Source organism: Schistocerca piceifrons, chromosome X (assembly GCF_021461385.2).
Source record: "Schistocerca piceifrons isolate TAMUIC-IGC-003096 chromosome X, iqSchPice1.1, whole genome shotgun sequence".
In the NCBI taxonomy this organism is placed as follows: domain Eukaryota; kingdom Metazoa; phylum Arthropoda; class Insecta; order Orthoptera; family Acrididae; genus Schistocerca; species Schistocerca piceifrons.
The window spans coordinates 251,650,611-251,668,694 of NC_060149.1; the positions used below are offsets into that span (position 1 = coordinate 251,650,611).

The 18,084-nt window shown below is 41.2% G+C and overlaps 1 protein-coding gene across 1 annotated transcript in view; it reads left to right on the plus strand.

Annotated features, from left to right (window-relative positions):
- The window catches only part of LOC124723128 (flocculation protein FLO11), a 196,042-nt gene that overhangs the window by 54,323 nt on the left and 123,635 nt on the right, over window positions 1-18,084 (plus strand). The window contains exon 2 of the mRNA XM_047248315.1: window positions 6,233-6,309. Coding sequence (XP_047104271.1) covers window positions 6,307-6,309 — 3 coding nt within the window. The 5' untranslated portion in view covers window positions 6,233-6,306. The remainder of the gene's footprint in view (window positions 1-6,232; window positions 6,310-18,084) is intronic.

The following is an 18,084-nucleotide window of genomic DNA, read 5'->3' on the forward strand; positions in this document are numbered from 1 at the left end:
TCTTTAACCGATTATTGTAATCTGGAAAGGAAGTGAGGCCCCTCTCGCATCCTATCCATACCTTGATATGTGGTGTAGCTCTATGGAGAATCACCTTCCGTACGACCTAATAAGCATTTTCGGCGATCATTGGGGTTTCCTCCTAAGGCACGAATCTGTAGATCGTTGCCCATATTGTTACCCTCCTTTGCTTGATTGGCAGTTCCACGGAGCATAAGAACGGACTGGTAAAACACTGGACTCGTTTTCAAAACGAGCCGGTTTCAAGATTCCAACCAGCTATCCTGATCGAGGTTTCACGTGGTTTGAGTAAATTGTTGCGTGCAGATGTTGAAACACTTCCTTGAACAAGCTCTCGCTTGTATTCCAGGCGTAATTTATCACAGCGAGCTAGTGCTACGGCTTTGAGAAATACGCTGTCGCCACGACACTTAATTTTTTTAAAAAAAGTGCATCTGCGAATGTTGCATAGCGTTATTCCTTACCTTTCTCTTTACAGACGGCCAGTTAGCAACCGTTACACTAACGAGCAGTGCTGCTGACAAAACCACACTTACTGCTGGAGCTACTTTCCAAGGGAAGACCTTGGATTGGTATTGGAGTTCGTCCAGTTATGGAGTTTCGCGGCCGATTGCGTCAATTTTCGATTATATTCGATGTTATACTTTGGGCCATTCACTTGGTAATGCTTTGATACTATCCTAAGATGTACCACTAACTATTTCACTTTCATGCCTTCTTTTCCAAAAGAAACAATTACAACTTACATCCCAGGCTGCTCTTCCCTTCGTGTATCACAATCAAGCCTCGCCATATAACTATAAAGGCGTTATAGATGCAGACATTTAGGATCACTACTCGTATCCTGTTTGCAGACAGGCCCTATACATCAACAATAGTGAAAAACAGCAATATATTATCTGTTAAGAGTATTAGGCTATTAGAGAGCAATGTTGATGAAACGCCAGTGGCCGGCCGTGGTGGCCGAGCGGTTCTAGGCGCTACAGGCTGGAACCGCGCGACCGCTACGGTCGCAGGTTCGAATCCTGCCTCGGTCATGGATGTGTGTGATGTCCTTAGGTTAGTTAGGTTTAAGTAGTTCTAAGTTCTAGGGGACTGATGACCTCAGCGGTTAAGTCCCATAGTGCTCAGAGCGATTTGAACCATTTTTGAAACGCCAATGGGAGCCGGGACTGGAAACAAAATTCTCTTCACCCGCGGCAAAAAACAACTTTCATTTTCTACTGCTCTTACATTAGCGACACAAATAATTTGAGAAATGGATAACGTAGCTCAGTGTTGTAACAGTGGGCATGAAGTGAAAGAGTGAAGCTGGACTCGCGTATGTCGACCGTGGCCCAAATTTTCTCTGGTTTCCCTAAATTACTTCGCGCGATGGTCACTGCTGATTCACTCATCCTACCTTGTGCAGATAAGTTAAAGATTTAACTCTAACTAGCTGTGGACAAAAAAAAATTGTTCAAATGGCTCTGAGCACTATGGGACTTAACATCTGCGGTCATCAGTCCCCTAGAACTTAGAACTACTTAAACCTAACTAACCTAAGGACATCACACAATCCATGCCCGAGGCAGGATTCGAACCTGCGACCGTAGCAGTCGCGCGGTTCCGGACTGCGCGCCTAGAACCGCTAGACCACCGCGGCCGGCAGCTGTGGACAGAAAACAAAACAGTAACGAAAGAGAAAGTAAATGCATACAAGTAAATCATAAGTTTGATTACTTATAAAGACCACGAAACAGAATACAGAACATAACACAGGCAGCATCCTACCAACGACAGAGTAGTAAAAGTAGAATGGTGAATAATTTTGGGAACGGTGTGAAATTGTTTTGCAGGCAGCTGCATCAATTTTATCTGACAACTAATGCTGTCTGTTGAGACGTTAATGTAGTATTAACTGCTTATTTGATTCCTCCCTCTACCACTCTTCCTTGCACATCAGCCATTTAACGTTAGTGAAATCTCGTTCCGGCTTCTTGATGTCTATTTTTTCTTTGATTGAAATGTAAAAGTTAATCTGCAATCTAACGCCATTGATCCCAGTGTCCCACGGTATAATTTACTTGTAATAGATGCGTGTCCCATGGATCTGTCAGACGTGTGCTGTAGACGAAACCAATGGATTAATCGAACATCCAACGAAAAACGGTGGAAAAGTCACTAAGAAACAAAAATGTAACTTTAAAAACTTCGAAATCTGTACCAAATTCAAGTTAATGTTACTCTTGATGCAACAATTATAAATGGAACTGTGATTATTCGTAGCCGATTATTAATGTTGAAATGTTTTGTGCCGGCCGTTGTGGCCGAGCGGTTCTAGGCGCTTCAGTCCGGAACCGCGCTGTTGTTACGGTCGCAGGTTCGAATCCTGCCTCGGGCATGGATGTGTGATGTCCTAAGTCTAGGGGACTGATGAGCTCAGTCCCATAGTGCTCCGAGCCATTTGAACCATTTGAAATATTTTGTAAGGTTTTTGATATGTATATAATGTATGATGTCCTTACGTTAGTTACGTTTAAGTATTTCTAAGTCTAGGGGACTGATGAGCTCAGTCCCATAGTGCTCAGAGCCATTTGAACCATTTGAAATATTTTGTAAGGTTTTTGATATGTAGCTCTTCGTAAGATATTTCATTTTCATGGTGAAATTTGGTTACCAAGCTTGGATTGATTTTCACACATGTATTCACCCTGTATAACACTTAAAATATGTGCATGTGCCTTTTTGACTGATTAAAGCCGTTTGTGAAACGGGTTTCCATACCTGTATCTCCCTACTACCAGATGGCTAGTACACCTCAAGATCCAAGGTTCATTTTGTTCAGCACCCCACTCCTACGTGAAAGCCGCATACTCGAAAAAATATCTAACTTATGCTTTTCTTTCCGACTATGACAATGAAGTTGTATACAAAAAGTCAATTTCACAAAGATATTGTATTGAAACAGTCATTTTCAAACGATTCTCCATGTTAACACACTCGTTAGCTTACAGACCACCTCCCTCTTTCCATTCGAACAGGTCTCTGAGGGACCGACGGTCCGACCGCCGTGTCATCCTCAGCCAATAGGCGTCATTGGATGCGGATATGGAGGGGCTTGTGGCCAGCACTCTCTTCTTCTGACCATTGTTAGTTTTCTGACCGGAGCCACTACTTCTCAATCAGGCAGCTCCTCACTTGGCCTCACACAGGCTGAGTGCACCCCGCATGCCAACGGCTCTCGGCAGCCCCGGAAGGTCACCCATCCAAGTCCTAGCCAAGCCCACAACGCTTAACTTCTGTGTTAGCGCTGGGGCAAAGCCATTGTCTATACGCTTTTCATACTATATTTAAAATAATAAGATGAACTGACACCCATGTTTCTTTAGCCTAAACTGCACGAACATTTTACCGTCATATGATCTAGCTTTCGAGTTACTAGACTGTTACTACATACAACCCTAAGGTATTACTACAACACTCTGGCATGTGTGCAAGTAAAATTTCAGTAACGAAATCAGAGATTAATTATAACGTCTGCAATATAGATATGCGAATTTTAAATACACTCTCATTTCGTTGTTAAATCTTTGAAATTAAGCACAAAATGCTCTATTAACGTCTTTAGTTGAAGTTTTATTGTAATAGAAAATAGGCCACTACACCCAAATGCAATTTGTATAAAAAATTTTTGTTTGGAATAAATGTTGCTGAAGAGTGTTACAACTGTCCCACAGGTAATGATAGTTAAGTGAGCTAAATTTTATAAATGCGTGCAGAGTGCTTCCTCTTATCACACGAAGAGTAAAACAAATCAAACCAAAGGTGATTTCTGAATTAATAAATTACCACTGAATTAAGGTATATGTATCCAAATGTTTTTGTGTCATCTGCGGACTCCTCGATGGAACAGACCATCATTATCGTCTTCATTACATTTTATATCCACGGGAACACTTAATAGTTTCGCACTTCGAAACAAATTTGCTTTATCATTTTAACTGATTCAGCTGTGGGTTCTTGGTGAAACATTGCATTAGGTTGGGGCATAACTTCGTAGCATTTTTGTTTTGCATGTTGGTATTCAGGTCGTTATGGGTTTATTTATCGATCGACATTTTTTATTTGTAGTTCACTGTTGCTGTTTGAGCTTACATATTGTCATTTTGTCATTTGGAGATACTGAATGGAGCTGTGAACGCTAGAAAATGAGTACCAAATGGATAAGTCGTAACATTTACAACATATTCTTGTGTTTGACTTCGGTAGCGGGGTGACAGCAGCGGGGAACCGTGTCTGAGGATAATGCCATTGGACAGAACACAGGAAGAAAATGGTTTTCTCGTTGCAAGGAGGATCGTTTTGACATCAGGAAGACCTTCGGGGTTTAAACGCGTTAGTCCATAATGATACTCGTCAGTGCATTCGAGAACTGGCAAATATGATGAACTGTGCTCATTCCACCATAGTGCGACATTTGCATAAAATGGCGAAGGTTCAAAAGTCTGGTGTATGCTCTAAGCCAAAATCACAAAAATCAGCGGGAGGCGATATGTGCACCTCTGCTTGCTCGTAATCAGTTGGCTCGTGAACAACACCGAATATTCCTATCCTGTATCGTTACTGATGACTATTTTTTTTCTTGTTTTGTCGCTGTGTGTGGCCCTGAGAGATCAATGATCTAGTTCGACCGCCATTTGTGTAGACTTTCTGCCGTCCTGCTATCGCAGTCCGTTGCCCGTTTTGTCTTGAGTGTTTGTACTTTATCCTTTTGTGCTATTGCTTGTTTTTTTTTACACATGTACTACTTACACATTGTTTTGTTTCATACATTTCGTTTACATATTGTTGTACTTATATAAAATATTGTCGCTGTATTGCCATACGCAAAATAAAAAAATAAAAAAATTGATGTCTTTATGCTAAAATTAGTAAAAGGAAGGAGTGTTTGAGCCAAAACAAAGCACAACTCTCCATTCGAAGACATGCGCTCATCCACAAAAGATAATGTTATGTATCTGGTGAAACAACGAAGGTGTGGTGCACTGCGAATTCCTCCCCCGAGCTGTAACCATCACTAATGACATTTATTGTCAACAACTGAGACGTCTTACATACGCAGTCCAAGAACAACGACCAGGAAGACTGCGTGAAGTGTGCTACTCCACGATAATGCCCGACAGTATTCTGCTAGACTAACAAAAAACACCATACAGGAGTTGGGTTGGGGAGTCATACCGTACACACCTTATTCACCTGATCTTTTGCTCTCAGATCTTCACCTTTTCTGCTCTTTATCGAACAACCTTCAGGGAACTTCCTTTCCGGATGAAAATGCGCTCGGAACGTGACTCGACGAGTTCTTCGCCTCAAAACCAAATGATTTCTACAGTCGCGGAATCGAAAAGTTACCCTCTCGTTGGCAGACTTGTAAATAGTGAAGGAGACTGTTATTGAAGTCTAGAGTCTCTGTTATGTGTATTTGTTGTGTTTTTTAAAACTTATGGAAAAATGCTATGATTTTATGCACCAAATCAATACGTTGAATTAAATATACTAGCAAATAGGCTACTGACCCGAAATCTAGGTCAAACGGTAGTAATAAAGTTTGTGAAACAAGGCTAAAAAAAGTGTTTCGTTTAGTTAATACAAATTCGCTTGAAGCTAGAGGCGTTAGTATCAGCTGCGTGCGACTGAGAAAATAGAACATTTGACGAAGCATCGAATGCAGGGAAGTTTTCTGTCACATATACCGTACAAACGATAATTCCGTTTTGAGTCCTTCGATAGACTGATGTGTGCAGACAAATTCTTCCCCAGAGGTTGTCGCAGGTTTACTGAAACCAGCGATTGTGGGAAGGATTGGTGGTCAGCGCTCTCATGATACAGTTCAGCACTGTCGCGGCCTTATGATCTGTTCTGTAATGGATGCAATTTGTATTTCAAGAAGAATCTGCATGTAGAACTTTCACTTCCATTTTGCTGCACACCCCAAACGCTTTTGCTCTTCACTCAGTGCTGCAAATAAAACACTGTTTTAGTTTCTAGTGCTACTCCATGTGTGTAATAAATTTCCTGTCGCTTTAGTTTCTCAACGTCTGCAATAGTATTTTCTGTCATACAGTTTACAAATTGGAAAAAAATTCAAATACTCAGAACTAATGACAGTACACTAACCGGCTACTTTTATTTACAATTCATCCTTATATCTTAATTTGTTTATTTTCAGGCCACAAGAAAGAGGATGTAAAGCGCTCAAGCTTCTCTGCTGCCACCTGAATTTTCTGCGCAGAGAAGAGTACGATGGTAAGCTTGTCTCCAATCTCTATAATACGTATGTCGCGAGCATGAGTAGAATCCTTTGCAGCGAGCCGAAGAAATTAGTGACGTTACGGGGAACTGAAAGAAGAAATCAAATACAATTATTCCATTCACTGGCCAAAATTTCAGCGTGATGAATTCTTTACTGCTACGAGCAGTCTATATTTAACGCTTACACACACCCACACAAATACACACACACACACACACACACACACACACACACACACACACACGGAGTGAGTAAGTATAACGGGGGGGGGGGGGAGGTAGAGAGAGAGAGAGAGAGAGAGAGAGAGAGAGCGCTCACGCCTTGTCGGGAGCATGAAATCAAAACATAAACACGAAATATTACATGTAACTTCTTGTAACTTTGTTCAAGATAAGAAAGTAACTTCCACACATTTTTTCCTATAAACTGTAAATGCAGTTGAAAAACATGTCTTATTGTGATGGAAACAGTAAGTGAGAATAAACTTGGATCCTATGGCAGCAATCGCAAACGCAAGTGCGAAAAAATCCTTAAAACTTCACAGAACCGAATCACGACACAGTATAATGATTCAAAAGTGTACGTGTGTCCTCAGAAGAACAAAGTGCCTGTTACATGTAAAGCCATATTTTTATTTTCACGGCTGAACACAGACAGGTTGAGTTTGGAAGGCATGTATTCTACCTATAACCAGGATCTCCAGGTTTAACGTTACCATCTGTCGGACAGACCACCACAAAAAGTGTTCTGTGCTCTCACTCCACCAGACATCGAGGAGAGGTTTGCATTATAATTGAAGACACCGGTGCACAATCTGTTAATGCGAGCATACATAACCAGATTTCTTCCCCTGCAAGTGAAATTCCAGCAATGCGAATTCAAAATCGAGAGAAACCTCTATAATACGAACACACATAGTAACGTAGCTACAAAAAAATACATTAAACCTTCATTACAGATATTCTCTACACAAACTCGTAAAATAGGGTGTACGAAATTAACAAAGAAAGTGGAAAACTGTTTTCATAGTAGCTCGAATACTCAAGGTGTGAATGCAGTGTGGTATGCACTTGGCACGCGACAACAACAAACTAACAACTGCGAAGCCATATCGGTCAGCGAAATCAGTGCTGAAAAAAAAAAAACAGATAAAATGAGTGTTGGAAAAATACATATGTTCTATGTAAGTATTTTTCCATGATTTTTATTATTGCAGTAATTAAAGTGATGTAATGTATTATATATGAAACAGGACCGAATTGGCGAAAATTGCGTAAAAAGTGCCTAATTAACGAAAATTGAGAAAAATTGCTGAATCAGGTGAGAGGGAAAGTTATGAGGCACTTGTGCAGAAATTGAAAAGTGGAGTGAGGCTGGAGATGCGGTGTCTGGTGACTGTGGTACATTGTTGGAGCTGGATACCTTGATGTGGGAAGTAGTGTGAGGCTTCTACAATTCTTGAACACTGTGGAACTGATATAAAATATTGAAAATGTCACGCCTGGGTATTCAGTTCTTGAGGTTACGTAAGTGTATTGCAATATTGTCGTATAACATCGGTTCCGAGTCACAGAGACACACAAATTTCTGAAGACAAAAGGCCTTGTGAGTGCGTAAGTAGCACGTTTTGCGTAATGCTGAGTCCTGTAGAGTCTCTATCAAAATGAAGCGACTTCCTGCGCTTTTTACGGCCTTCGCTGCTGGCCGACTTAATAGCCCGCAATTATCTGCAGGCGCAGAGTAATTCTGCACCGTTACGACTGAAGTACGTAGGCACGCTTCCAGTCCCGTACACCAGGTCGCTGGCGTGCAATTCAGCCTTACGCCTTCACGCGGAGTACGGTGGGCTCAGCTGATATAAGTAGGACGCAAAAGAAAGACCGTGAAGCATACGAAAACAGCAATTGTTCTCTCACTCGCCTATACCGATAAACCAGCTAATTTAAATTTCTGTTTCCCTAGTTTCTCAAATTCGTCTACGTGAATGCCAGATGTTTCCCTAACTTCAGTCTCAAACAGTTTAGAATGCATGCAAGGCGACCAGCAACCAGCAAACTCTCGTTATAGGCAGGTGTATTTGCTGTGGCCGTGTGTATAGGAATGCTGAACCGCTCAATGGAAAACTGTTCTGAGTTCCAGTTAAGGCCTGAGTGATTGCTGACACGATTTGATCTGATGAATAGTCGAATGCTGTTATCATTATGAGGCATCCGTGGGACCAAAGGGCTGGGACTAGGCAGGTCTGTTGAGTTGTTGTTGTTAATGTAGACGTACGCTAGTCCTCGTCCTTACAGAATTAGACTTTTGGACGAATACAGCCTGTAGTAAACGATTCATTGAATGAAAAGACTACGTAGATCCCCCGCCTTGCTTCCACAGATCATGTTTGAATCCTCTCGAGAGACAGGTCACAGATTTTCTTGAAGCCATACAGTTCTGCGCTGTAAAAATCCGGAATCTATCTTCAACGAAGATTCGGCTGTCTCTTATCAAAGAGAAAGAAGAGTAGAATACTGCAGTGTGCAAGAGATAAGACGAAACTTCTCTGTGGAATTACATCTATGTGTAACCTCTGCACTGAAATGATGGAAGGAAGAAAGGTTAAGTTTTGAAGTCCCTTCGGCTATCAGAACTGAAATGAATGGCGGGCTGTGTGCTCTCTGTGATCAGCTCGTACTCTGGCAACTGGGCTAACTGGAGACTTTATTATGCGCTATTGTTTGCGAACTCTAAAATATCAATGACAATACACAAATGATCAATGTTGTAGAACCGTATGTGATCACTGGCTTTGAATATGCAGCTAGCTGCAATACCCAAATGCAGCAATAATAGAAACGGAATGTCAAAGAATAGAGTAGAAAGGAATCTGGGTATGTTCCTGTGGAGTCTCTCGCCAAACTGTTTCTATTCAAGTCCACACTGCATGAACAGCGGTTTCTGTCTGGTGAAGCTGCAGTTCGGGGAAGCCATGGTAAACATCCTTCATACCCCTCACGACATGTGACCAGTCAGCTTGTTGCTGATGTAAGGCATGTGAAGTTTCTCAAAACAGCAGTCGTACCTGTGCCTCCGAAGGCTTCCTGATGGATGGTATGCACATTGCCGTCAATACGTAGGAATCGAGATCGTAATTTGAGTCCAGTGATACCACAGTCTATTACACCTGACTGTGTGCATTATGCTGCCGACCTACCGTAATACCGTCAGCACAGCAGCTGCTAACACGAATGCGACCGTCAAGTGTACACCAATCTTCCGCAGTCTTAATCACTTACTGTGTCCACACGTCCTCTTTCGCGTTCGTGCGGCCTGTTCTTTCTGGTGTTACATTTTTCACAAACGTGAGTGCATTATCTGGAGTGGTGTACTGCCTGATGGGAAATGACGCTGTTGTGGATCAGTCAACAAAAAAAATGGTTCAAATGGCTCTGAGCACTATGGGACTTAACTGCTGAGGTCATCAGTCCCCTAGAACTTAGAACTACTTAAACCTAACTAACCTAAGGACATAACACACATCCATGCCCGAGGCAGGATTCGAACCTGCGACCGTAGCGGTCGCGCAGTTACAGAATGAAGCGCCTAGAACCGCTCGGCCACCGCGGCCGGCGATCAGTCAACATGTCGACATGTCAACATTGAAAGAATACAGAACAGCAAAGATTAAAACTACTCCATACATTACTAATACTATTGACATTTGAGGAAGTATTATCCTCGAAAAGAACGTACTATTTATAGACATTTTGCGTAATTTCTGTCAATCGACCTACAGCTGTTGCGCAAATGCAAAATAGGATCCGTAATCTAACGGAACCCAAGTCATATGTTCGTCTTGGGATTATAATTCATGTTTTCAATAGTTTCTTGGAATCACTCCGGATGACTATAATGTTCGTTCACTAAACAAAACCACGGCTCTTTGATTTCCACATTCCGATCAAATATGTAAATGTATTCCAGCTGCAGTCGAAGTAAGAATGTGTCAGGTGGAGTTTCAACATGTGTCGTCCCCTCGCGCTTTCGAATAAATTGCGAGGACGAATGATTTGGTTGCTTATTTTTGAAATCGATATTTGAAAAAAATACATTTTTGCATGATGCATCTGGAACTTTATTTGTCTAGTGTGACTAGAGTTAAATGAATATCGATATTATTCCTCAAGAAACACTGTCCACACGTTGCTGGAGGTATTTAATGGATAATTCATAAACTTTCAGTTCACTTTTAGATTCATGTAGTAGATTTTGTATATTCAGCACGAACACGAATCTTGTACAGATTTTGCTGACGGACGTTTTCCCGACACACACTCTGTTTGCTATAACATCGGTATAGGGTCATTTCACTTAGCTTCATTCGAAGTCGAGGTCGCCGTGGAAAGCCACTTTAAGAATCAGAGCCTTAGCAGAGCACTGATTTTGTAACACACCGCACGCTGCCGGAAACACCGCGATTATCGAGCAGCGCTCGGTAATTCCATGCCCTTGTTTAGTGAAATGAGCTGGAGCCTTTTTTGATGCCCAATACTGAAATTTTTTGGAAGGAAATCAGTTTTTAAATGTATGTTTCTGTGATCGGATATGCCTGGATCACATCAATTAATTTTTCACCAATAATTTCTATTTTCTTCCTGCTGTTTACATTTAGTTCCGACGCACTTTGCAATGATTGGCCTCAAATGACACCTGTGCATGTCTTCTTGACACGCTAGATGCCTTAGTCCTTTTCAGCTCATCTCTTTCGGTAACAACAAAACACTAAAATACAGTAAACTAAAATTTTAAAAGTTTCACCTTCATTACTTATCATAACGAAAGAAGAAAATGTGTACTTTTACAATGGAACTGCTGCTCAGAATCAGCAGCTCTATCTAGATAACGCGCCTTTTATCCAAAACTGGTAACCTCATGTCTTCGGAAATCATTCCCTGTTTGAAATGTAATATTCATAACTTCCATTTTGATCTTTCATATTATCTTATGCTCTCCTTCTTATACATTTGTTTTAACATCGTCAAAATCATTCAAATTTTACGCTGCCCACATTGTTACAAGTGGAAGAAAAAACTGCCATTACTTAATAAACATCTACTCACGCGGCAGCCAAGTAGCATCCTCATCTTCGAGAGCAGCCGACAAAATGGATTACAAATGAAAAAATATAAAAAATAAATAAACAATCTCAAAATTATCTTATCAATCATATCTTTTTGTCTCCAACTTCTTAATTTTTTTCCGTTTTTCTTTCTCTGCAAGTGGCTTATATTCTTTCTAAAATACTTTTATTTAACACGCGTTGTGTGCATCCATCACAAGCTCAGCCACAGAACGCATTACACCTAACATATTGTAGTAGAAACCGCTAGTTAAACCACTGCAACGTAACCCGTTTTTAGAAAAAGTTATCTGTAAAATGACGCATCGGCATCCAGTCGTACAAGAGACAAACTGGCAGGGACTCTCACAAAATATTACAGCGCGCATACATCGACAGAAGTTGAATAGAAAATGTCATAAATGTCGTACAAGTCGAGTAAAAATCTGAAAACAGTTTTCGCTGAAGTATTTAATTTTTTTGGTAAGATGGAACTCGCATTCGCAGCAGATGAGATAAGTAATAAAATGCAAAGAAGTATATATGAACGTGGTTCACATTTTGTTTGGTTTTCACTTGTGACTTGTATTTTAAGTGTTCGAAAACAAGTACCATTGTAAAGCAGAGGCACGTATTTAATTTATGGATTTCTGAATGCAACTGTCAGGAGCACGGTCTGCCTGTGTACGGCCCGTTTTCCCAATAGGAATATTACAGAAAAAAAGCACTCAGAGCTGTCACGTGTTTGTTAACACAGAATACGCCTTTGTTGATGATGTTAACAATCAGGACATAAATTTTAGTTTATAGAGTCTTTTATGGACAGAAATATCCACCAAAATGTCTCTGCTTACTGTGCGTAAGATCTGGAATTTCTGTAACATGTTCCCTGAGCTCCTTGGTCATGGTATCTCATTCCGAAATCAATGTCAGCGAAATTTCTACGGTATTGTCTGGTCAACGCCTTCTTTTGTTAATTTTCTCGTTGGAGTAAACGCTCTGTCGAAAATAAGAGCAACAGCGACTGAGAATGATATCAGATCTGACATGCATGATGTAAGGAATGAGCGAGTTGTCACAGAGAACACCTCAACGCTCGCTACGACCTACACACGCAAAACGAGTGTAAGATAAGCTGAGATTGTTGGACAAGTATTTCAAATCAGCCCCTAGCGATAACAAAGCCAGCTGCATGTTGCTCTCTGAGAAAGCTCGTCACGAGGGTTGGCGTTTTTGTGGTATCTGTAAGGTAGAGATGTTTCAGAGCTACTTTGGTTCGCATCAGCGCTTGTTTCACGAAAGCCGCGTCGCGCGCTGTGCTTCCTTTCCTGCTTAACGGAACGTCTTGTGCCTCTCACCCAGTGTTATTTGGAGCGGAAGGCATTCTTACGGGCCTGAAGAATCAGTTAAAATTCTCTTCCAGCTTATTAACACGTGAAAAACACAAAGCAAGTATTGCGCTTCTACTAGTTGCTTGTAATGTCCCATGGTGGAAAGGATTTTTGATGAATTTGCATCCCAGTAGTCAGTTCATTTATACAGGATGTAAGAATAACTGTTTACAGCGAACCGCCGGGGTGTAGGTGAAATCGAGACAAAAAAATAGATATAGGACACTTGTGGACTATTAAACCGGGAAACAGCCACAAAATGGGCTTCAAAAGCCATCTAAGTTTCAGGCACACGTGCCACTTGAGATTTTGGCTAAAATCGTTTGTGAATACTAAAAACCCTTTGTTCGTCCACGTACAAAATTTAAAATTGACATTTATGTAAATTTTACCTTAAAATACTGTAATTTTTAACAGCAAAAATGAACAATTAATTCATTTTGTTTGTCTGACAATCTTACTTCGAAGCTACCGTGCTTGTGAGAGCTAAGTTTAGATGGAATTGTAAACGTAATTAAATTTTTCATAACGTTTACAAAAGTCTGAAGGGAAAGTTTAAATTAAAAATGTTAATGGAATAGCCGACAAAGGCGTTGGCGTAAGAGAGCGAGAGGATATTGAAAATATCGCGCTGCGCGCGTGAGCTTTAGCTTGGTGTCTTTTGTAGGTCAATCAGAAGTTGTATGTGAAACAGAGGAATAGGAAGAAAAGGGAAAGAGTGCGTAGTAAACTACTGACTTCCATCCGCACAGTGCATTGTGGAAATGCAGTGGCGGTAGTTGAAAATTTGTGCTAGACCGGGACTCGAACCCGGATTTACTGTTTCTCATGAGGGGTTGCCTTAATCGCTTCGGCCCTCCGGACACGGTTCCCGACCGACCCAAATTTTAAACTTATTGCGCGCTGTAATGCAGCGTGCCTCGTCCATCATCTCCCTACTCGCAAGTTACTGATTCCCGTAGGAGTTCGGCGGTATTGGTGCATCCGCACTGAAGCAAATTTCATGGAGCCGGCACGCTATCACAGAAATGCATATATGTATACGAGTAGCGTCTGTCCTATCGGACATGTCCGGCAGAACAGACGCTACTCGTATACATATACACAGTGTGGGGTTGTTTCCCGGCTTGATAGACAGCAAGTGTCAGAAATAAAATAGTTCGTCTCGACTTCTCCTACACCACTGTGGTACGTTGTAAACACTCTGTATATATAATTAAGCAAGCAGTTCCCGTGTCATCTGGCCTGAACTCGACCAAGCTCATAAAGTCATTCGGTGTCCCTGCTATATGCCTAATATTTAAACATGGTGCTTTCCCATTACAAACGGAGGGCCCCATCCCTATCGCTTGGTTCATAGAGTCAGCTAAGTCCCTTCTTCTCCGTTCCTTGCCATTGGAACAAACCCTGGAAATCCAGTTGCAACTGTCTCTCCAGATGAACAGTAGTTTGTGTTCTTGTAAATCCCAGTATTATTTTAAGGTTTAAACTCAAACAAATAGCGATATTAATGAAACTTCAACATTACTTTACTTCACTATTCTTGTACTAACATGGAAACATCATCACTGGAAAGTACATTCAGTGGGCTATTTCAGGCTTTGTGTTACCTCAACCGGTATTCAGCGTTGGGTCATCTTAGGTACGTCCGCTTGCAGTAATTATTTGCAGCTTTAAACGAGCCCAGAGCTGTGCTAGTGTTGTGTTGCCCGTTTCTCAACTGTTATAGCAAGTTACTATAGTTAACTATGGCGTCAAATTCCCCAAGCCAAATCTCAAAGGCGCTCCAGGATTTTTTCTGCGGAGGGCCATGAACATGACGGCACAACAATCGTACTAGAGTTTCTATCGGTTTCAAATAATATACGATTCTTATCTATTTCAAAACCATTTCATTAAGGGAAAGAAGCCTTTCATGTCGCCTTCAACTGCAGATGTGTCACAACTTGACTGTAACGTTCTCGCTCTCATCATTCTTACATTTATTCCGTTTACAATTACAGTTCGTAGCTACAATTTTCTCCAAACTGATTACGAAAATATGACGTCAACTTACCATGTAGAGTACTATCAATTATACGACTAATTATGAGACGTGAAGGTTCACCGACCTAATAGAATCTAAAATTGAAACGCCACCAATAATAAATGGTGATTTTCTGCAATCATCATGCCTTGCAATTGCTGTCCCTCTTCTATGATGGATGATTTTTGTTTCCTTTTGTTTCTGACAAAATTGAATGTATATGATAGGCAGTAAAATAGGAAAAGTTCATTTCTCTACTATGTTCTTATACTTGTGCTACGTACAATCATTAATGCGTGGATGTGCTTCCAGATCTGTAAGAATCAATGAGCCTTGCGATCTACACAGAGACATTTGAATTTGGCTCGTGCCTGCTCCATTCAGAAAATCAGTGAGTCAGCAGTCTTATACGTTAATATGGATGATTTCGTTGTTTTGTTACAACAACAGAGCCCAGTGCATTACTTTTTATTTTCAAATTCCGGTTGTGAAGCGGTTTCGTGATCGCTACCTCGTCGTCGCGGATCTGTACACGTTATACCGATGGGCAAAAATAAAAATATGCAGCTCTATGAATTAAACATCGGAGAAACATAAAACATATGCAACATACAGTTAATCAGATGCAGGTAAACAACGTTTCTGATTAAGACAATTACATTTTTGTCGGAAAAGAAATGTACTACAACCCATGAGTTGCACTGGCCGATCAAAAAGTTTCTGTTTGAGGTATATGCAACGTAGCGCGACTCCGATATGAGTATATAAACACTGACATGTAGGCAAGGGATTATGTGGCATTCGTATCTTTCCCAGGTGCGTGTAGTAAATGGGGAAACGTGAACTATTGCGAAGTTATTACCAAATGCGTCGAAACAGGAGCAACGAGATGTTATTCTTTTCTTGGCCGCCAAAGGACAAACGTAGACATGCATCGGCGAATGAATAATGTATACGAGGCAGAACGTCTATCGAGAAACACCGTTGTGCAATGCTGGCCGCTACTCGACACAAGACGCTAATCGGTGTGGGAGGCCAGCATCATCCATTTCGGGCAAGTGGCAGAAAGTCGAGCACCCGCCCTATAGTCCTGGTCTCTCGCCATGGGACAATCACACCCTCGATCCCTTAAAATTGGGGGAGGGGGGTCAAATGCAGTGTCATTGGATGTCCGCTTTTGAGACAAACAAATTGGAATTATGACTTTTTTGATCCGATGTGTAGTTCTCAAGATACGGTATTTCAATGTCTTCAGTTAAAATGAACACCCACTTCCTTCTAAAAAAAACTCTGTGCTGTGGTAGGCTTTATGAATTGCCTACAGCATCTCAGTGCTTTGCACATCAACTTTTCATGAGCATGAATGACATTCTATAGAATATCTGTGGATATTTTAATGTGTACTTTTATACATTTTAATGTAAACTAATTTGCACTTCAAGCATCCAGTTGTCTCACACACAGTTTAAGCTACTGTGCAATATTTTATTACATTATGTTCATTTGAATTCATATCTGAAGAATTCAAGTTAGTAAGTAACAGTTAATAGGATCAATACTTTAAAAATAATCCACTGATGGACACTGACATTAAAACTGATTTAATTCTCAAAAAACTTTCTTGGAATACTAAGTAATACATAATGCCATAGTGTATAAAAATAGTGTTAGTATGGAAAAATTCCATTAAAAGGTAATCATCATGATACAGTTGCTTGTTTCTAATGCCAATGCCAACAAATAAATAAAACACATAGATGTGAATGGTTTATACTTGCTTTTCCAACCAGTGTTGATGTTGCAAAACGAGGTATTTATAACCATGCTGTGCAGTACAATTGCAAAAATCCCTGACTCACAGTATTATCCACTTTTTAAAATCCATTACAACGTTAGTATTCTGTTCACCACCCCTCTGCATTTTTCGTGTCGGACGAGGATGTGCAGCAGGCAGTTAGGGACTTCTTCACGTAACAGGACGAGGTGTTTTACGAAACGGGTATGTTCAACCTGGTTAGTCGGTGGAATGATTACCTCAACGCTCACGGTGGTTTTGCTACATTGCAATATCTATTCTAGGCTGTACGTCCTTCGAAAGAAAACATTTTGATCGCCGTTATAGAATCCTTGGTACCAGAAACCACAGTACCTTCGCTGCTTTATTTAAGTAAGTATGAAGAGACTGAAAAATGTACGTTAAGTTATGAAACATCCAGTCCATTTATCTACTGACAATCTGTAAAGTGGCGATTTTGTTTATAGCCGTACACGAGCTACATTTCCTCAAAGCGTAGGTGTAGGGTTCTCAGGTACTGGCTGTCGACCGCGTTCCCAGATGTCCGTAACAACCTACGTGGCCGCCCACACGAGAAGGCCATAAGGAGCAGGCCAGAAGAAACCTGCTTGCGCCTGCAACAGTATTAGGTAACGCATTGCGGCTCTCGGGGACCCGTCCGGCGGCCATTTAAGGTTCCGATCGAGGACTTTCTTTCTTCTCCTCCCACGGACTGCCACACAAGAGAAAGTGCCCGTTAGACGCCTGTTATCCACCGGTAGCTAACTTCCGTGTCTGGCATTCAGCAGCAAGCCACTGAGGTTTAATGGTCTTAAGATCATTTATTATCTTCTGTTCTACTTATTTTTGACAGGGTTCTATCTCTTCCCTGTTGCGAACCTATCTAGGAGGGCTTCGAAACTTTTTTGACTGAAATTAGATGAAGTGCTCGTAATGTTTGTTTAAATCAGTCTTGCATCAATCTTCAGTGCCTAGGGAGAGACCAAATGTTCAAATGTGTGTGAATTCCTAAGGGACCAAACTGCTGTGGTTATCGGTGCCTAGACTTACACACTACTTAAACTAACCTACGCTAAGAACAACACACACACACATGCCCGAGGGAGGACTCGAACCTCCGACGGGAGGGGCCGCGCAGTCCGTGACATGGCGCCTCAAACCGCGCGGCCACTCCGCGCGGCAGGGAGATATCATCTGATAAATGAGTTAAAGCAGCTGGACACTAATCGACTCAAAATTCCTCAGATACACATACAACATGATTGTTACTATAGTATTAAGTTGTATATTTCACCGTGAGGGAAACTGCGTACTTTTTAAAGTTACTATTATAGAGAAAAGAATCAAACTCACTATAAATTCGGATGGTAACCATGTGTTCTACGATTTAGCTGACGTTTCAACAATTCCGTCGGAGTAGCGTCCTGATACTTCTCACCATATAGGCTATGTGAC